This window comes from Porites lutea, chromosome 13 (assembly GCF_958299795.1).
Source record: "Porites lutea chromosome 13, jaPorLute2.1, whole genome shotgun sequence".
Classification (NCBI taxonomy): Eukaryota; Metazoa; Cnidaria; class Anthozoa; order Scleractinia; family Poritidae; genus Porites; species Porites lutea.
In genome coordinates, this window is record NC_133213.1 from 983498 (window position 1) to 1005032 (window position 21535).

Here is a 21535-nt window from a genome sequence, read left to right on the forward strand (position 1 = left end):
AACAGGCCCTAAGTTAGCGTTATTAATTAAGCTTATCGTTATTGGAGGTGAAATCGGATGAAAATGCAAAGAGATGACTCGTCGACGCACTGAGCGCCTGAATTTTAAAACCAAAGAAAAAGACTTCGATGTGACGTTGTAAGGCAAATAAAAATTATTGGAGTACGTTTGGACGAACGATGAAAAGTGTAGTAAACAATTCCCAGCAGGTGAAAAAATAAATTAATTAATATTCAACATATAAACCCGTTGCACCTTAACCGCCAAATTAATTTCTCTGTTGCGAAAGAAAACAAAGAAGTAAACATTTTAAGAACATTGGCAACGTAGCTGACATGTGCTCGTTTAGAAATAACGCTATATTTCGTAAGTGAACATGTCTAGAGTTAAATGAGCGTCCTCAGATGGCCAAGTTATCTCTTGAAAAATATTTTTTTTCACAAGGGCTATTGATTTTTAGCAGCTAAATGTGATGAGAATATGATCAATGATCATGACGATTTCCGTTTGAAACCAGGTGTTTCCGAGGCAAAAGAAAAGTGTGTGGCCTCGTAAAGCGAAAGTGGGCTTCTGGCCGTTTTAACATACAAAACAGCTTCGTCAAAATGAATACGAATTTTTACGAAGTTTACTTCAGTGATACAGAACTCTTCTTTCTTGTGTCATGCTGAATATTGCCGCAGCATCGAAAAGGAGGAAGTTGAAAGTTTAAATCACCTAAGATGTAGAATACGTCCCTTAAAAGGGAGTGTTTTTTTTTCAAATAGTGTCTTAAAAACGTACTGAGTTGGAAACGGAAATTGATTTGAAAATTTGTACTTAATGTAGTGCGCTTTCATATTCTTTGAGGCTTCTTAATTAAACTGTTGGAAACCGTAACTCTCCTAATAACAGATCTTAATTTATCGGTCGGAGTTGGAGTTTGCATGTTAAGTGATGGATATTTTAGCTGGCAGTCGTGACCAAACTTTTTCCAGCCAATTATTAGGGAGGGTCTATTTTAATTGCTAATGTGCGATGCTAACTTATGTTTTTAACAACACCATACAAACTCTAATTATGCTTTATATTAAAGGAGGGTCTCAATGGGGTGGTGGCTTTTACGGTTATCGGCTAAAATTTTGGCTCTTTTACGGCTATCGGTTAATTTTTTTCAGTTACGGTTAACGGAAAAGTTAAAAATTAACTTCTTTTGTTTCACAAAGTTAAATATTAATTAACCCGTATTTTTTTGTATCTTTAAATCAAAATAAAGATCTTCGGATCATCTCGGGATGAAATAAGCTATTCTTTTGAAAAATTTTAACATTTGATAGATCATACTTTTTATAAAGTATTCCACTTCTAATATTACTTTACACATAGAAATGTCAATGGTCAATTTAAAAATGATCTTTGTGAAAAACCAAAAGCAGACACGCAAACGCCCAACTCAAGGCCGGGGCGCGACATTCATTATAACAGAAATGGCCGTTTTCACACTAGAGAAGGATTATTCGTGTGAGACGGGTTATCCGTTTGATGATTGGCGACAGATAGATAATACTTCTTAATTTGAAAATGGAATAGTTTTAATTTTGAATGAACAATCTCCCTGACTTTTAAAGCCGGGATTATCCGTTCCAGATAGCCTGTCTACAGCCGCTTCCAGCCCTCAGAAAAAATCGGAGAAGGGGTGTCTGTGGGGAGGGCGCGACTGTACACAGGCTAGTCTCAGAAGGATGATCCATTTTTAGCTCTAGTGTGAAAACGGCAAATAACAAAATTCTCGTGTCCAGTGTTTTTAATGATAGCCAAGGACTGTACGGAACGACTGTCTGCCGTTGCCTTGTCCGTAGGCCGCATTATTCCGCGCGGCTAATGCGTTTCGGGTCACGTGGTCCGAGCGATTTCTCTACCGAAATGCCTTGACCAAGATTGCGTTTTACAAACAATGACATCTCTGCGTGTTGTATCACTAGTGTTTCGAAGGCACGACCTCCAGAAAATTACAAACTATTAATCCCCAGCAAGAAGCCACACTTTCGCTATGGAAAAAATAAGTTTCCCGAGAGAGCGCCGGGAATGGAGCCTACATGTTTTTGGTTAACACCTAAAAGGCGCTTCGCCTAACGTGCGTACGGAGTCACACTAGCCGGGAAATAAAAAAACGCACCCATAAGTGAGTTTAGCACCTTGAAGTTCCTTAAAAGTAGCAAATCTAGGTAACAATTTCTTTTACGGTTAACTCTTTTTTACCCTATTTACGGCTAACGGTTAAAATTTTTTAATTTTTACGGCTATCGACTAAGTTTTTGGCCGTTTTACGCCTATCGGTTAACCCCATTGAGACCCTCTTAAAGTTTTATTCACAACACTCCTCTTCAATAGTCTATATTGACTGCGCTTCTGTCCTGTTAATTTCGTCAATATCTAAGGCAAAACATTTTATTTCTAAATTGTCAGTGTATTTAGCAAGAAACTGCTAATTGAGGACAATTTTTTTACGTCTCCTACTGCAGACAGGACCGCCATTTCTAAGTACTCATCCGAGCAGAGGTCTGGCTTGTTTGCAAACTCAGTATATCATCATTTCTCAATTATTCTAAGACCCTGAATAGTGGTGCGGCCCCAGAGATCCACCCCGCGACCATCCGCTCGAAGACAAGCACTGTACTGCCTGAGCTACTCCTGCTGCGGTAATTACCCGGGGGGGGGGGGGGGGGGGTTGATCAATTAAGTTTTATGTGGGGAGGCTCCGCCCGGAGGTCTGTCCAACCCCTTATCCTCTTACATACCATTTTTGGCGGAAAAGGTACCCCTTTCCTACGCCTTCTTTTGACAAATGATACCCCTTTCTTATGACTAATTTAGAATTTTGCATCCCTTTTAACCAGTGTAAAGGCACTGCATTTAAAATATGAATAAATCACAAAACCAGAACGTTTTCTCGACTTTTTCACAGCCTTAAAATAAATCTGTGAGCCCTTTTGGGCCTTTTTACGTAGCGAAATAACTGATTACCCTACACTTTCATATACTTCAACCAGTAAAATCCCTTCCCTATCATATACCTGAGGTACCCCTTTCAGGGGGAGCCTCCCCGTATAGGCCATTGTACTGATTATCCCCCCCCCCCCACCCCCGAGAGGTAAATAGTGAGGTAATAGGAAGATACCGCTTAGTGATAGGTGCACAGTCTATTTAAAATTAGTTGATACCGACAAAAGTGAAGTCCTGGCGAGTAAAACAAACCACCGGATGTTACGTTTTTACTTATAGTGGAGAGTTACATATCCGCAGTACAGTTGTTCATACTATACCGTATAACACGAAAAACAATCCGCTATAGCGTGTATATAGTCTTGTATTCCGCCCTTTTTGGTTTATTGCTGTTTTAGATTTTATAGGTAAATGTAGGGAGACACCTTTCTAAAGTTCTTCGGAAATTGCCCTGAAAATTCAGTCGAGCCACCTTGAGAGTCCATTTTAATTTCTCGCTGGATTCGTATTGTACCGTTGAACACCGATATAATGAGTCGTTTTATATCGAACAGCTCCTTAATGCGGCAACGAATGAGATTTTTTACTGCAGTTGTCACCGGACACCAATACAACATTTCGTATTATGCTAATAATGAAAATAAAAAATACATGCACAAAAACACAGGTTAGCATTAAGGAAGAAAGTCATTACCAAACAGGGAGAAATTAATTGGTAACTGTTATTACACAGGAAATCCAGATGTTTATGCAGGAAGTTGTAATAATGCAATTGTCAAAATACTAATACAAGAAGTCCATTGCGAAGCAAATTTCAACATCTACTTAATAGTTTTGGCTGTAGCCGATATGGCTATATACGTTTAGACCACTTTCTGTTACCCTTCATATCACCTGTAACATAGCGGCTAACTGAGAAGCGTTTCCTGGCGTTTGTGTCTCAATTAGTTCTTTAGCGAGCAACAAAGTCAACATGTGAACCCGAACTACTACTCAATAATTTGTTCTAGTTGAAATGACAGCATATCTCCTTCACTGTGGTTTGTTAACCTCCAATTTGCGTGTACCCCTATTTTACGATATCCATCGTCAAAGTACATGTAACATCTTTTTTTTTATTAATGTTTGTAGATAGTTCTTTAGCGAGCAGTAAAGTTAACCAGTCTTAAAAATGTTAGGAATCGGCGTAATTGATACGTTTGATGCAACGACAGGTTAATTTGGAGTGAAATGTTTTTAAATTTAACTTGGCAGTTTCTGTCTAGGTCTATAACAAACTGAATAAATTTGCTATTTCGTTGAAAAGCTGTTTTGTCCGAGGAAGTTCATCTTGTTCAGCTATGCAGCTGAGGAAACCTAACGTTAACTCAAATCGACGTTTATTTTCCATAAAGATGTCTAAAAAATGTTATGAGAGTAACTGATACGTTTCATGCAACAGCACGTGAATTTGGAGTCTAAGTCTACTTTTTAATTTAACTTGCCAGTTTCTGTCAAGATCTATCACAAGTGAATTAACTATTTCGTTCACAATCTGTTTTGTCCGAGGAAGTTCATCCGCCTTCTGTAGCCTTACAGCTGAAGAAACTGAACGTTAACTCAAATCGACGTTTCTTTTTCATAAAGCTAAATCGGGGGCTATCAACACCAATTGCAAGCAATACGAATGAGACATTTGTAGTTACGAAGATGCCGCCAGGAGTTCACATATTTCTCGGCATATCCTTAAACATTTTTCTTTCCATCTAACTGAAATCGGCGTTTCCTTTGCATAAAGCTTGATCGGGGTTTTCAAAACCAATGGCAGACAACACTAATGGAGCAGCTGCAATAGCGAAGATACCACCCGGAGTATGGATATATTTTCTTATAGCCCTGAACATTTTTCTTTCCATCTTTGCAACTCTGGGCAATGTTCTAATCCTGGCTGCTCTGCGAAAAGTATCCTCCATTCATCCACCGACAAAGCTGTTATTTCGATGTTTGGCTGTTACTGATCTTTGTGTTGGTCTTCTTGGTCAACCACTTTACGTTTACGTTAGGTACATTACAATCTCTCTTGATATTGGTAACTACATCGTAGAACTAGTTTACGTATTTGTGTTTATCATTAGCGTGTTGCTGGCGGTATCCATCCTAACATTGGCTGCCATTAGTGTTGACAGACTTCTTGCTCTCTTATTGGGGCTGAGATACAGACACGTTGTAACTTTATGCCGAGTTCGTGTGCTCATAGCTTGTGTTTGGTTCATTGCTGTTATACACGCTTCTTTGTTCTGCGTGGCTTCGATCCTATTTCATACCTGGTGGTGGACCTTCCGAGCTTTAGCCATTTTTTCTATAATAGTCTCAACATTTTCGTACACGAAGATTTTTCTCAGCCTCCGTCATCAACAAGCCCAAGTGCAAAATCATGTTCAGCCAGAACAGTCAAGCGGAGTAAGAAGTGTACTGAACATAGCACGATACAAGAAGACAGTGTATAGCGTAGCTTGGATACAGTTAGCTATGCTTGCTTGTTATTGTCCTTACATCGTGATGTCATTTGTTGTGGAGTTTAGAAATGTAGGTTATTCCACTGAAGTAATGATTGCGGGTGAATTTTTCCTTTGTCTCTTTTTAAATTCATCTCTGAATCCTGTCCTTTACTGTTGGAGAATCAAAGATGTCAGACAGGAAGTGAAAAACACCATTCGTCAGTGTCTTTGCTGTTGAGTTAACCTACAGTGAGAAACGATGCAACAGAACAATGGAGACAGCTGCCTTGTCACGAGCAGTGCCGCTATGTCCTACAGTGGTAGGACACATTTTGTTCATCGGATCAGTTATCCCTATACTTTGATCGTTTTTTGTCTAAATAGAGTAATAAAAGATGTTTGACGATGTTAAGACGGCTAAAAAGGGCGAAAAGAGCGGTCGATTTTGGGTGTGGCCATATCGGATTTTTTTCAAGGGGTTAATCCATTTTTTTGAGTCAAAATATGAAAGTTTCTTTTGTGCCTGTTTAGATAGAGGAAGAAAAGATGTTTTCCATTGTTAAAAACTGCTAAAAAGGCCGAAGAAACCCTTTACAACGAGCTATAGTCGGTCTATAGTCGCCGGGAAAATCATGAATGCCCGCTGTCTTTAATAGTCCACATTAATATTCACAGTTTATGTATGTTGTATGCTAGCGTAACTATAAACCCCCTGCACCTTAATTGTTAGATTGATTTCTCTGTTACAGAGGAGAGAAAAAAGTAGATATTTTGGAAAATTGGTAAAGTAGCTTAGTACTCGTTTAGAAAGAATGCTATACTGTATTTGGTAAGTTAACAGATCCGTAAGTGACAAAAGTGAAGCGCTCTCGTATGGCCAAGATCTCCCTCAGAAAAACTTTCTGTTTACACAAAGACAATTAACATTTAGGCAGGTAATTATGAATGCAGTGATGAGAAAACCAAAACTGTTAATAACGATTTCCATTTCAGTAAAGCAAGGACTTAGCGAGGAAAAATGAAAGTTCTTTTGTATAGTGAAAACACTGAGGTTTTAAACTGTTTTGTTGTTTTAACATTTAACCCATTTACCTTTAGTGGCGCAGAACGCCTCTTTCCGTATATCATTGCGAACACTATAGCTTACTGAACCAGAAGTGTAAGTTGAAACTTAAATGAGCTGTGTCACAACATTTACTCAAAATTTCAAGGGTGAGAACTGCTACCAAATTGAATAAAACATAGAAGGTATAAATAAGGAGGAACAGATGGACAAACTTAAAGAAGAGGGAAACGGATTGCAGTTGTGGTTTTTGAAACTTGTAACTTTTTAATATAGTACTTGGGAGACAAAATTTGTCTGACATCAAACTGTGTTTTGGTCATTCATAAGGAATTTTCCAAGTTTCAGAGCGAACAGGGACGCGTACTAAACCAGACTGCCGTGACGCACCTCCTTTAATATACTGTGGCAATTTTTTGATGTCTTTCAAATTGCTAGTTTAGTATAAGTAATGCTTGAATATAATAAATGATATTATTATTCATTCAAAATATTTCCCCGATTCTGATTGGCTAAAAGCACACGCATAACTCACCATAATTGATAGATACATTAGTCCTGTTTATTCCTTATACAACTGCATGATATTCAGTTTGGACCGGTTAAACAGTCGTCAGTGGTAGACACTACACTTATAACACTTGTGTGTTTTCTTTAAACAACAATTTCAATTGTATTTCAACATTTAAAAGGAAAACTTCCCGAAAATAGCAGGGCTAATGTAGGCGTTTTCTCAGAAGAAAAAAAATGACTTTCTGTTGACTAGATGTAAAACTCTCGGCTTAAGACACTTCAGTGTTGTACAAAGTATATATAAAGTCGAGTCAATTGTAACAAATATCTTATTTAGCGCCTTAGGACTCTTCAGTTTAATGTTGTGGTACGAAAAATATGTGCCCTGGTAGAAAATAACGTCAGCACAGAGCTTTGGGCATTTATTTATGTAAGGGATTCGAGAAGAACTAAGCAATTGTAATAAGCTGTTTGCTAATTTGCTTTAAAGAAACAAACACTGTATGTTAAAACTGTGAAACGCAGTTTGAATTATTCTTCTTATGAGGTGTTGGTTATTAAACCCCTGAATGGGAAGTACATGCCTTTCGCTTTTTATTTGTTAGCGAAAACCTGAAGCGTGGTTAATTGATTCAAATAAAGGCTTTGAAAACGATCGTCTTGTAATTTTAGTTAGCTTTATTAAGCTTATCGTTATTGGAAGTGAAATCGGATGAAAACGAAAAGAGACGACGCGTCGACGCACTGAGCGCCTGAATTTTAAAACCAAAGAATAAGATTTAGATGTGACATTGTAAGGCAAATAAAAATTATTGGAGTACGTTTGGACGAACGATGAAAAGTGTAGTAAACAATTCCCAGCAGGTGAAAAAATAAATAAATTAATATTCAACATATAAACCCGTTGCACCTTAACCGCCAAATTAATTTCTCTGTTGCGAAAGAAAAAAAAAGAAGTAAACATTTTAAGAACATTGGCAACGTAGCTGACATGTGCTCGTTTAGAAATAACGCTATATTTCGTAGGTGAACATGTCTAGAGTTAAATGAGCGTCCCTAGATGACCAAGTTATCTCTTGAAAAATTTTTTGACTTACACAAGGGCTATTGATCTTTAGCAGGTAAATGTTATGAGAATATGATAAATGATAATGACGATTTGCGTTTAAAACCAGGTGTTTCCGAGGAAAAAGAAAAGTGCGTGGCTTCGTAAAGCGAAAATGGGCTTCTGGCCGTTTTTAACATATAACACAGCTTCGTCAAAATGAATACGAACTGCTACGAAGTTTACTTTAGTGGTAGAGAACTCTTCTTTCTTGTGTCATGCTGAATATTGCAGCATCGAAAAGAAGGAAGTTGAAAGTTTAAATCACCTAAGGTGTAGAAGTAGGCTTTCGTCGGTGTCACGATTGTGGAGCAGTTACACACAAAAACGCGGAGACGGTGGCAACCAATTTCTATTCCCCTTCTTTAATAGGAGAACGAAGATGAAGATTAATTAATTTCCATTCCTTACAAATCGCTGTGAATTTGACTCTTTTTGTCATTGTTTTTTTTAAAACGGTATCTCTCTTGTGTTTTTATTGCTAGCAATTATTAGTCACGTGTTTTAATTGATCCTTGTTAATTTATTTAAAATTGTTTATATACTAATACGTCAAGGTGCTCCCTTGGGTTTTTCCTGTAGAGCTAATTTGTATTCAACTTTGGGCTTGCGAACTCGCATAATTAACTGATCAACGGTGCGTGAAATGACAAGACTTTAATAGTTTTTCATTTCCTCGAGATAGAACGGAGAAAACGTCAGACAAAATTGAAATAGAGAGTTTTCAGCTCCACTTCACCTCGCATTGCTAGGTGATCGCTTCTCTTATTCCTATTTTTGCATTTTAATAGACGTTCAAACCGGCTCAAGTTACTTACCGGGCAAGCCTATTGTTTCTATTGAATAAGGGAGACGCTCATTAGTAAACCTATACTGAATTAGTATGCGGGAAGGAATGTGAATATAAATGATGTACCTATACCTATACGTGTATACCGATACCTATACCGAATTATTATGCAGGAAGGTATGTGAATATTAATGATTTACCTATACCTATACGTATACCTTAACACTAACAGGGCTAATCTTTGCTGAAGCATGACCACTAACGCACACAAAATATCGAGAATTCTTCCCGACTTTATTTATAAAAACAACCGATTTTCAGCTTGTTTTTAATTTTGGGCAGACGCGTACAATTACCATATTTAGAGAGCACGGTATAATGGCTCATATACCAGGATGGCTAAACCAATAAGAGCTCTAGAATTGCATTATCAAATGATTCAGTTTTTAATAAAGCAAGATATACTCATCTTAAATGGTATAAGAATTATATTCGTAACAGGTGTGCCCTAATGTTGCCCACACGTCTTTGACTTTTATTTATTTTAACTGGCCTGTCTGTCTGTGTAGATTTATATTGACAATGTAACTAGCAGAGACCTCCAAACGTTGTTTTGGTCGGGTAAAGTTCAGTTCTTTTGCTGCAGAAGAAGGCGATCTTTACTTAAGTCGATGTTCCTTTTCCCGGAAAGAACTAAATAGGTGACTTCAAGAACTCCGCCAGTGGCAAACGGCACGAATGCAGCAGCAGATAAACCTATTTCTTGCTGTCTTGAATATTTTTCTCTCCTTCTGTGCAACTCTGGGCAATGCTCTTATCCTGGTTGCTCTTCGTAAAGTGTCTTCCATCCACCCGCCAACGAAATCGTTAGTTCAGTGTTTAAACATCACCGATTTCTTTATTGGCCTTATTTGCCAACCGCTCTTCGCTATCCACTTACTTCATCATCATAGCGTTCTGGACTTTAAGTTCGCGCATTTGCACAATGAATTTTCTCTTTTTATCCTGTTGTTTGAAGTATCATTCCTAACATCTGCCGCCATCAGCGTGGACAGACTGTCGGCTCTTTTGCTGGGACCGAGGTACAGACACGTTGTTACTTTATTCCGAGTTCGTGCGATCATAGCCTGTTTTTGGTTTATTGCTGTATTGAACGGTACTTTGTTCTTCGTAAGAGTTAAATTTTTCTTTGATATGAACGCTAATGTTGGCCTTTTCTGGACATCCTTTGGTTTAGTAATACTTTCTGTTATGATATCAACGCTTTCTTACCTAAAGATTTTCTTCACTCTCCGTCGTCGGCACGGTCAAGTGCAAGAACATGTACAACCGGGAGAGGGAAGAAATCCACTGAACTTAGCACGATATAAGAAGACAGTGACTAGAACAGTTTGGGGTCACTTGGCATTACTGGCTTGTTATGGTCCTTACACTGTATTGGCTATGCTACTGTGGCATGGAATTGTAAGCTACACGCCTGGGGTACTTGTCACACTCGATTTTTTTATTAGCCTACTATTTTTAAATTCATCTCTTAATCCAGTCCTTTTTTGTTGGAGGATCAGGGAGGTGCGAATGGAGGTAAAGAAGATCATTCGAAAGTGTTTCTGCCTTTAAATGTGATGTAGACAACGTTAAAAGTTATAACTGAACAATGAAGACAAATCAGTATCATCATCGTTGTCATCATCATCATCGTCGTCGTCGTCATCGTCATCATCATCGTCATCGTCATCATCATCATCATCATCATCATCATCAACATCATCATCATCATCATCATCATCATCATCATCAACATCATCATCATCATCATCATCATCATCATCATTATTATCATTTGGTTGGGATGCTTTGAACAGTTATCTTATTCCATGCATCCTGTCCGACATCGCGTTCGCAACATCCTCTCTGTCAATTCTGGAATTCGTCGAAATCGAGTCCGATCTGAAGACACATAGAGCTTCCATTAACACAGTTGGTGAAACATTGACGAGCAAGTGCAAACCACTGTACAGTTAAAATATTGTGGACTTTTTAATGAGATACCAGAGAAGCTTAGGACTAAAACCTGACATGCTTCGAAAAACACTGCTTAGAGAATAAGAATAGGGACTTTGATGATCCGTACCGTCCACATTGTACTTGGGCGCAACATCTTTCATCGCCGTTTCTCACCATAGTTAACTGCATAAGTAATTGTTACTTTCTTGGAAAGTGTTTTTCTTTCTTTTGCACAAGTGTATGTAAGTATTTTTGTTTTAACTAGCTCATATGGCTCATTTGTTCCCTTCTATTGTCCTTGCCCACTGCTCTCTTTCTTGATTGTGTATGCAGTAAAAAGTGAATTAAATTTAATAAACGTAAACATGATTATTCAAGAAAATAAAATAAAAAAGAGACTTTTTTTGAAAGATTTTGGTGCTTTAAGATGTCGGTCGAGGGCGGCTCTGATCGACAACAAGCTGGTTTTCTTATAATAGCTGCCGTCAGTTTTCCTCACGGAAACGTAAAATTTTGCCAGCAATTTAATTAATTCATGGACTCCCATGTTTTCTATTTCATTTGTGAACTCTTTCGGCTGTTGAAACCAATCTGTAGAACAAAATATTTCGCAAACGTTAATAAAAGTCGCCGACACTTTGAAGCAAAAAAATGTAAACAAACGTACCAGTTTTCAGTAAATTGTGTTACTTGCAAAAGAGAAATATTTTCAACCTACCTTTGAATAGCTTGACTCCAAATTTTGTAGCATCTTTTGTTTTTTGAGGAACTGCATTTTCTTTAAATATATCAATTTCCGACTCCGAAACATCAACAAATCTGACTGCCATTTTGAAAACTGCTAGCCCTCAATGTTATGATCACCGCGCGGTTATTATAGTGGGATGAAGCGAAGCTCCTAGCCAATGATAGCGCTTAATTTTCGATGATCATCATGAATGTAAGTTTACTAAAAGAGATTATTAGTATGTAGAATCGATCGAGAAAGATGAATAAGTTTCGGTTCCTTCTTGTAGGAATAGTATTTATGACGTTCCAATCACGTCTAGTTTAGTTTCTTTATCTTTCAAATCGGCACTCTAAATCCTCATGGTATCAGTGAAAGCTTGATTCTCACGCAGCTAGAATATTGATGATTTAACTCCTTACTATTTGTCTTCACTCCCTGTCAAATATCAACCGGCACGTTTACACCGCTCATCTAATTGATGGCGTTTACAAGTTCCTTCTGTTTATACAGTGACTTAGAAACACCGCTCATTTTCACATTATGCGCCGAAACTCTGGAACAGTTTACCTAATCATATCAAATACTCTGAATCTTTTTCCACTTTTAAGCAACGGTTAAAAACTTTTCTTTTTACCACTCGATTAATAACCCCCACATCCCGCAATCCTCTGATTCACTCCGAAGAAGGTTAACGCTTAGCGTTAGAAGCTCTTTATGGTGGAAAATATTTTTTATCTTTAAGTCAGTCGATAAAACACAGACAGCTAGAAACTTGAACTAAGAGAGTAATAAAAAGAAAGTATAACAAACTTGTTGAACGGTTCTCATATCAGGCAATAATACTTTCTTTTAAACAGTCGCTCATATTATACTTGGTTCGTCGTCCAAATACTCAGTAATAAGTTTATCTGCGAGCAGCTTAAGTCAACATTCCGTCCAAATTGTGTCATTTCTTACAATAATATTTGATATATTGCGATTAGGCGAATTGAACGTAATAAATGTCTAATGGCGACGTTTTATGCAACCCTCAGCAAGTTGCTTTGGAACCAACGAAGAGGACGATTTCGTAATACATAGTCGAGACTTTATTGAACTTAAGTTTATGTCCAGTTACCTTTACACAACAAATTAGAATGATGAAACGTAACACTGACATGCATCAGTTTAATTAACATTTGTCTGTATATTTGTGAAGCTTCAATATTAGCTGGTATTGAAATCCGAAAGTAGTTTTTTCAATTAAAGTCCCCAGAGTTTTGCAGCTGTATTTCAATCGACTTGACGGTTCTTTTTCAAGTAAGGCCTGAATCGATAGCTTTGTCGACAAATGGCAAACAGCGCAAACGAAACTTTCATAATCATACAGATACCAACAGGACTACAGATATTTTTTTCAGCTTTGTTCATTTTTCTTTCCATAACTGCAACTTTAGGCAACGCCCTGATCCTGTTTGCACTTTGTAAAGTATCGTCCATCCATGCACCAACCAAGTTGTTATTTCGATGTTTGGCAGTCACTGATCTTTGTGTTGGTCTTACATGTGCACCTCTTCACGCTTATATTTTTTTAAGGGATTTTCGCGATGGTGACTACATCGAAGAACTTTATTACATCACGGATTTTTTCTTCGACATGTTGCTTGCGGTATCAGCTTTAACATCGGCTGCCATCAGTGTTGACAGACTTCTTGCTCTGTTGCTGCGCCTAAGATACAGACACGTTGTAACGTCATGCCGAGTTCGTTCCATTATAGCTTGTTTTTGGGTAATTGCTATTTTAAACGCCAGTTTTTGCAACGCTGCTGAGATTGGTTTTTTGGATATGACTGTGAGGCTTGCCTCGTACTGGGAATTTTTTGGCCTATTAGTATTTGCTATAGTCATTTCAACCTTCTCTTACATAAAGATTTTTTTCTCCATTCGCCACCAAAAAACCCAAGTGCACAGAGCTGTACAACCAAAACAATTAAGACAAGGAGAAAATCCGCTGAACATAGCACGATACAAGAAGACAGTGTATAGCGTAGCTTGGATACAGTTTGCTATCCTTGCATGTTATACTCCTTACATTATAATGACACTGATATGGTGGTTTCGAATAATAGACGATCCTACCGAGTTGCTTATATTGCAAATCACGGATATATTTTTCATTTGTCTCCTGTTTTTGAATTCATCTGTGAATCCGATACTTTATTGTTGGAGGATCAGAGATGTAAAAAAGGAAGTGATTCACGCTTTTCGCGAGTGTACTTGTTGTTGAGTTCGTCTACAAAGATGGAAAAAACTGCAGCAAACTATCTTTCTCTCTCTTGACTGCAACAAATAGCAACGTTTTATATCTGTTACAGGAGTATTCGCCACGTTAGAGACGAAAAGGGAACTGGGGCCCGTTTCTCGAAAGTCCCGGTAACTTTTCGGGCCCGAAATCAAATATTCAAATCGAAATATAAAGAATAAGAACGCAAGTCCTGGCAAGCAGACTACTCCATTTTGTTTCATTAACTGATAGTTTTATCATGTTAGATGCAAAACTATTGAAACTCCGATCTTCAATGTAAACGGAGACAGCTTACCGGGCCCGTTAATTATCGGGACTTTCGAGAAACAGGCCCCCGGACCCGAAATGCGCCCCGCAATTGTTTCTGGAACCGTTACTGAGGATGCGCCGGTCAGCTATTGGCTAAATTTTCCCGCCCCTAGTAACAGTCCCAGAAGTCTGCGAAAGGTAACTCGACCCAGTTTCTTTCTCAAAGTGGCGACTGGATGACAATTTATGGGAAAGCAGATGTCTTTTTTTTTTTTAAAAAATGTTATGTAGAGATAGCAGCTGGATTTTAGCAAAGAACGCAAATTTTGAGGAATAAGTCTTTGGGTGTTCCCAAAGACCTATAAGATAAAGGGTTTCGTCCATAAGCTAAAAAGCAAGCTACGCTTCATACCTCCATGAATTATTGACACTGCTAGAGAGAGGGTAAAATTCATGACGATCAAGATCTAGTTATAAAAGCACAGCTACTTCCCCAATTCTGATTGGCCAAAAGCACACGCATAATTCACCATAACCAGTTACCAAATTTGGAAGAATTTTGTGTTTAAAGAGGAAATGACTTCAAAAATGCAGCCCGCTACAGGTTAAGGCAACGTTACCGAGAAGACCTGGGGACGAGGTTGAGTTGTTTCGGTTGTGAAAAAAAAAATGGCGGACATTTCACTCGTTTCAAGAGTAAGAACTACAGCTGGAACTAGGCGAAATGATAGCTAAAAACATGGCAAAAACAGCAAGAAGACAACTCGGACGGCGACATCCTCTATGTGGAGAATATTTGCGGAGCTGGACAAACCTAAACGAACGCTATCGAAGATTAACTTAACATCGATGAAGGTAAGCATGTTTTAGCTATGTTTTTAAACTAGGAATTATTTTGAATGAATAATAAAGCAATTAATGAACGCACGCTGTGACTGGTCCGCACCGAAGTGAATATCTTTTTTCATTTCACTTCCAAGCGACCGTTTTGTCCATGTAAAAGAGCATCGCGCCCAATCGTATAATTTTTTAGATATAAAGTTAAGACAGTTTTTCACCTCTGTTTCGGTGTAAGGTGTCATGAGATTAATGTGTGTCACGGTTTGTTTGGTCAGGCGAGGAACCTTATGAAAGTGTGCAACAACACAATAAAGGAACGCTGGATCGATTCAAGAAGATGATAAAAACAGGATCAAAGGTATCGATATACTCTCACTGTTGTAAATAAAATTATTATGATTGACTGAGACGCTGGGGGGGGGGGGGGGGGGGGGGGAGCGGTTCCCGTGTTGGAAAAGATGGGATGCGCATTGGAAATTCAGAATTAATCCCTAAATGATAATAATCTGGGCTTGGGTCAACTCAGTCATTAAATGTAAGAGTAAGAACCTGTATTTTTTCAAGAACCCAAAACACATTCCTACATAAATCGTAATGAGCACAAATTAAGGTAATTTATGTTCTTAAATAGGTTCTTATATTCTGAAGACAGAATACATTGCAGCCAAGAGTTTTTAGTGGTATTCAGCTAATCCATTATACAAAATCTGCATACCACTACATTGCAGTTGGAGTTATAAGGCATCCATGTCTCCAAAGAGGATCCTGAATGTTGACTTATCTTATTTTCCTGAGTGCATAAAAGTTTTTTTAGATTTTGTAAAAAAGGTAAAATAAGAATCTGTTTCAAATTTCAGACCAAACATTTTGTTGTATAGAGGGGGCCTAACTGGCAAACTTTAGTCTAACAGTTTCTTAAAAACCAGGTTATATCGATACGCCCACCTTAATTAAAAAGGTTGAATTAGCCAAAAATGTCGGAAAATAAATTCTTGCTTATTAGTTTCTACCAGAAACTCATAAGGGGTTGAATTCAACCCCTTATGAGTTTCTGTTTCTACTTTTACAATTTATTTGTTTAATTCTTTTTCCTTTTGTCCGTTATCTAGTCCTCTTCCATATTACGATTTTTATTTCATTTATTTGTAACTAACTGTAAACTTTCCTTAGTTAATAGCCTTAGCCTTTATTTCTTATATTTTGCACGTATTGTCCCGCCTTGAATAGCCTTGCTAGCTGCGGGCAATACTTTTGTAATTTTATTTGTTTATTAATAAAGTTTTGTTGCTTGTTGTTTTGTTCTTAACCGTGGGTTTTTATTGTATTTGTCTTGCAGAGCTCTTTACCCAAAAGGCTGTCTGATGTAACAGCGCCTCATGGATTTTCAAGATCCAACAGTTCGGGAGGCGGAGGTAAACTTTTGAGATAGGAGTAAAATACCTAGGTTATATCCTGTCCTGCGTAAATCCGTGGTTGAATTTTGCGTTTGGGAGCCGACAAGGTTTGGAGTATGTACCGCTGACTCATATACATTTCCTTTCTTTTCAGTGACTTTACGGCTGGATGAAATGGGTAGGATACATAGTTGCCTCTTACTTGACGTTGTTACGTAGAGTTTAACGCAATTTTAGGCAATTTTACTACATACAAACTGGTCTTAGAATTGTCTTTAACTTCAAAACTACTGCGTTGGATACGAAACAAAAAAATACAGAAGTGTCCAACTTTTGCATCTAGGAAGATCGAAGGAGACTCTGCTCGCAGGGTAGTCTGACTCCTATGCAGTTGTGTTCGTGTCATCACGCAACGCTCCTCCTTGTGTTACGTGACGACACAAAGAACGTTTGAGTCTACAAATGTGATGGGCCTGTTTCATCTTTAAAGGAGTGACTATTCAGAGGGCGTATAAGTAGCAAAGGTAGGCAAAATCTCTGGAAAAAAAGCATAGTGTGTCATAGTGCCAAAAACATTTTGGGCATAATCGGCATTTACATGACATTTACATGAAAAAGAAAAAGAAAAAGAAAAAGGACGTGATAGATAGGTTTGTCAAAAGCATAAACGCGAATTTTTTCTTTCTAAATTCGTGAGAGTGTCTTTAAAAAGTGATGGAAAATTGTTTTAGGAAAAGTTATGAGTCCATTTGTAGAGAGTCAGTTTGAGTCTAGCCTGAGGAAACAGCCGATATTCGCGAGGCCACTACTGGTCTTCCTGCGAAATGACGTCTGAGCAACGACTGCAGAAATAAGCCATTTCCGTGTTCCAAAAATCTCGCTTTCAAAACGAGGCTAAGTGCGAAACCTTTGTTGAGAAAATGAGTTTTATTTGCATCATAATTAAAAATCATTTTCGTATCAATGGCTTCGCACTTAGCCTCGCTTTAAAATGGAGGCTTGATGGAACTTGGAAATAGCTTATTCCATATCAGTGACTTGTCATTACCCGGATTTGGGCATTGCTTCTGATTGGTCGTGTCGCGAGAGAAATTTGCTTTAACCAATCAGAAGCACTACCAAGATCTGTGTTGTGAACGTCCGTATGGAATTTCTGCAGTCGTCGCTCGGACGTCATTTCGCGGGAAACCAGTGGTGACGTCGCGAAATATCGGCTGCTTTCTCAGGCTAGTTCAGTCGAGTCCCAATCACATTCCCAATGGCTTCACATACGAGTTCATGATAGTTTTCTTTTGTTTCTGCAGGATTCAAGAAACATGTATCACGTCCTAAAGGACCTCGAGCCTGTCCAAAACAATGGCCACAATTCAATTTATGATAAGAAAATGTTTGTGCTGTATGTACCTTTGGGAAAAACAGTTTTTTGAAAATACCGTATTTATTCGATTAACCGCCCTGGTCGCTTATTAAATTTTTGGACCTTGAGAGTGGGCGCTTATTCGAGGCTGGGCGCTTATTAAATTTTCACCATTTTCAGCAAGTGAAGTATGTTTATTCATTTTGCAACAAAACAATAAATGCTAATAACAAAACGCGAAGAAGTAACAAAGCAAGGTTTCTGTAAAATACTCTGAAGAAAACTCCGTCCTCGGAGAAGTCTCTTTTTAGAATTTATTCACTCACGTGGGTGGGGTGGGGGTGAGCGCTTATTTGAGTTTGATTGGGAGGAGGAGGAGGAGGGGCGCTTATTCGAGGCCGGGCGCTTATTAACTTTTTTTGCCTTTAGGATGGGCGCTTATTCGAATAAATACGGTAGCTCAAACAAAACTGATTAACACCGGTGTCTAACACCAATTAATAAACCGTTAAGTTCCAGAAGTGTGCAATCTATGTTAATAATTCATACGAAAGCAAATTCATCGGGGGTTTTGACTCAGAAAGAAAGAGAAAAACGAAAAAAACAACAACAAAACCAAAAACAGATTGAATTCTTTATATTTTTGGATTTGCTGGTTCTTTTACGTAACTCTTTGGCGTGACCAACGATCTATTTATCGATTGATGGCTCTTTTTTGTCATTGATTTTTTTGTTATTTTCAATATGGACCGTTACTTTCGCAACTTAATGGTTTATAAAATAGCTTGGTTTAAAAATCAATTCAATTTACTATTCGTATTTTTCTAGCTTAACCACCGGCCGTTTTATACAGAATTTGGTGGTTTGTGAGAACCATAATGGTCTGTAAAATGACCAATATTATGTTTTTTTTTTTACCTCATTTATCTACTAACACACGGCAAGAAAAATTATAATGGAGGAAATAGGAATTAATTGCTATAAATTTAGGGTCATGTTGAGCAGTTCATAATTTGAATACGTCCAACAATAGTATTTTAAATTCAGGTTAAACAGATGCATACATTCGCTTGATTAAGGACCTGTTTACAAGGGGGTGAGGTCCCCAGATAGGTGAGGTAACATGTGGCGGGTCACCCCATCTATACATGCAATCTTAGAACCCCATCATCCAGGGGTGCTGGCAAAACACGTGTTTTGGCGATTAATACTCACTTGCTGCTCTTACTGCAACCTTTAGTGGTGTGGCGTTCTGTTGTAACTTTTAATGATGCAAACCAGCCACCGCCAAAGTGAATTTTGCGCGAATTTACCCCACCTTGAAACGTTTACATGGGAAAATTTGACCCAGGCTGAGAGGGTTACCCGGTCTGGCAGACTGGACTACCCGCCTTGACGGGTCACCTCACCAAAACGCAATCAATTTAAAACGAGAGACTATATGGACAGGTGGATTACCCCACCTAAACGGGTTACCTCACCTTCCTGGGGCCCCCCACCTCTATGTAAACAGGCCCTAACTTATAGAATTTCAAGTGAAAAAAAAGTTGATTTGTGTAAATAACCATTCAATTGCATGCAAGTGGAGCTACATGAACATATGAACACGCGCGATCAAATTTTAGGCGATTATGTCAGCTGTAATTTATCATTAATGTATCAATTTGAGGGAAAATGATAGGAAATGCAATTTGATTTCTAGCCTGTCTCAGGCGTCCAGATGGTGGAGGGCGGTGTGAAGTCAGAGAGCGGGAAAAATCCCACCCTTCCCCACCCTACCAGCTCGCTGTTTTCCTGCTCACTTCTGTTTGCGCCGTCTCCACAATCTGAAGGCCTGGAACTGAAGCTATTTTTAAATTAAAATTTCAAGTGCATCAAACAAATCACCAGGTGCTTAACAGTACTTTTGCGAAGATCCCTTCTAAACTACGTCCCTTGCTACGAAAGCATGAGCGCCCTCTCTGTCTGTGTCTTTAAACGTCTCATGTCAATAAGGAGGGGTGGGTTATTGGTTTTTGCTTCATTTTGGACGGAATATTTGTTTTGTGTCCTTTGTTTTTAAAGGCCAATTGTGATAACTGTTATGAGCATTGTGCATACTTTAGGACGTTTTTCTGCGCATAGCGTGTATACTACACGGTCTCTCGATCTCTATTGAAGTATCCCCTTCTATGGGGTCCAAAATTTTCTTTGCTTCCAAACTCCAAACGTTTGACCCGATTGAAATCTTCGCAGGGGTACTTTCACACGGTGATATGAATTTAGTATATAGTTCTAACTTTTGAGGTTGTGGATGAGACCCTTCAGTATAACCATTCAAATGAAATCCCTTCACCAATTGTTTTCTTCTTCATATTATTTTTTCCAGTAACTAACAACATTAAATTTTGGATGTTTCTCAAGTAAATAATCAGTGTTGGTTTTTTATACAAAATGTCGTTGTCATGAGCCTAATAGAGTTTTTACGGTATTGTTACAAACATGGATTATGCTTATCGAACGTTTTATACGACAGTTTAACAACTTTGTTGTCAAGAATTTGAGTGTATTAACTTGAGGTAGAATTTGGAAAAGTAAAGTCTCTTATAGAATTAGTAAGATATTAAGCTCTTTTATATTAAAAGAAATAAAATGAATCATGTTCAGATTGTTTTGTCTACAGTGATGTGAGAGACTTCTTTTATTTGAATAACAAGGTGTCTTAAATCTTTGGCCTGGGGGAGACTGTAGTGAGGTATATTTCTTTTTAAAGCCTCATATAATAGGCCACCGAGTTCCAAAAACCCTCACTTTCAAAGTGAGGCCAAGTGCACGACCTTTCTTATGAAAACGAGTTTTATTTGCATGAGCATGAAAAGTTATTTCCATATCAAAGACTGGGCGCTTAACCTCGCTCTGATACAGAGGCCCGGGGAAACTCGGAAACTTTACGCCATTTTATTTAGGTGAGCAAAAGCTTGGTGCATTTCCTTGCGGCTTTGTTGTACTCTGCAGTGTCTAAAATGGTGCATTGTTGTTGTATAATTGAGGGCGCCTTAGTAGGTGTTTCATGCTTTGTGGCTCAGTACCACATTTGTAAGATCTCTTCCTCTTTTTATACTTTTAGCATCGGGGGGAGGGGGCCTTACCCATTACAGGGATCCCCCTGGAGTGCAAAACCGTATGCCTATATAGTCCAGGGATTCCCCCTGGAGTCCGAAGTCCTATGTCTTTGCTTAAGAGCCAGTTCCTGTAAATATCGAGAATCCGGCGACAGTTTCGAAATTTTCACTTTCTTCATATTTTGCCCAAACAAAGCCTTTAGTGAGTTATTTTCGAAAATACAATTAAAAGATCCCAAAGCGCTCGAGTTTTATCAAAATCGAGGAAAGTTTGAAAATCGCCATTTTGGCCTCCCGCCGCCTTTGAAAATTGACAAAAAAGATGCATTTTCGTTTCGCTCGTGCTCGTAAACGTGATAACATCTAGCAATGTACTTTTGACATTTCATAGCACTTCACTTACTCTTTCTAAAACACTAGATTACTTTTGAAAAGCTGTCAAAATAGTCTTGTTTCTGGCCGTTTTAGTTACCCCACTTGAAGCGCTTGAGCGACTAGGCTAATTTTCGCTTACTTCTACCCCAAGAAAAGCCCACTGGTACATAGAATTTGAGGCCAAAACTAGTATGGTCTTAAAGCACATCCTTTATACTTTGTTGTGTGAAAATTTTTTCCGCGGCCCGCAAAAAGTGTCCCGTAGAGAAAC

The 21535-nt window shown here is 38.3% G+C and overlaps 2 protein-coding genes across 3 annotated transcripts in view; both read left to right on the forward strand.

Moving 5' to 3' along the window:
• Nucleotides 1-20453, forward strand: part of LOC140922676 (uncharacterized) — a 65065-nt gene extending 44612 nt beyond the window's left edge. For both annotated transcript variants that reach the window (XM_073372669.1, XM_073372670.1), the window contains 4 exons: nucleotides 15313-15395; nucleotides 16374-16449; nucleotides 16586-16609; nucleotides 17736-20453. In XM_073372669.1, the coding sequence (XP_073228770.1) occupies nucleotides 15313-15395; nucleotides 16374-16449; nucleotides 16586-16609; nucleotides 17736-17809 (257 nt within the window). In that variant the 3' untranslated portion in view covers nucleotides 17810-20453. The remainder of the gene's footprint in view (nucleotides 1-15312; nucleotides 15396-16373; nucleotides 16450-16585; nucleotides 16610-17735) is intronic.
• LOC140923439 (melanocortin receptor 5-like) lies at nucleotides 4384-5949 on the forward strand. Its single transcript, XM_073373533.1, has one exon. The coding sequence runs from the start codon at nucleotides 4783-4785 to the stop codon at nucleotides 5695-5697; it is 915 nt and encodes a 304-aa protein (XP_073229634.1). The 5' UTR covers nucleotides 4384-4782; the 3' UTR covers nucleotides 5698-5949.
• Nucleotides 20454-21535: the final 1082 nt, after the last annotated feature.

Coding starts and splice junctions, on each gene's coding strand:
- LOC140923439 (XM_073373533.1), top strand. CDS start 4,783: ATGGCAGACAACACTAATGGAGCAGCTGCAATAGCGAAGATACCACCC.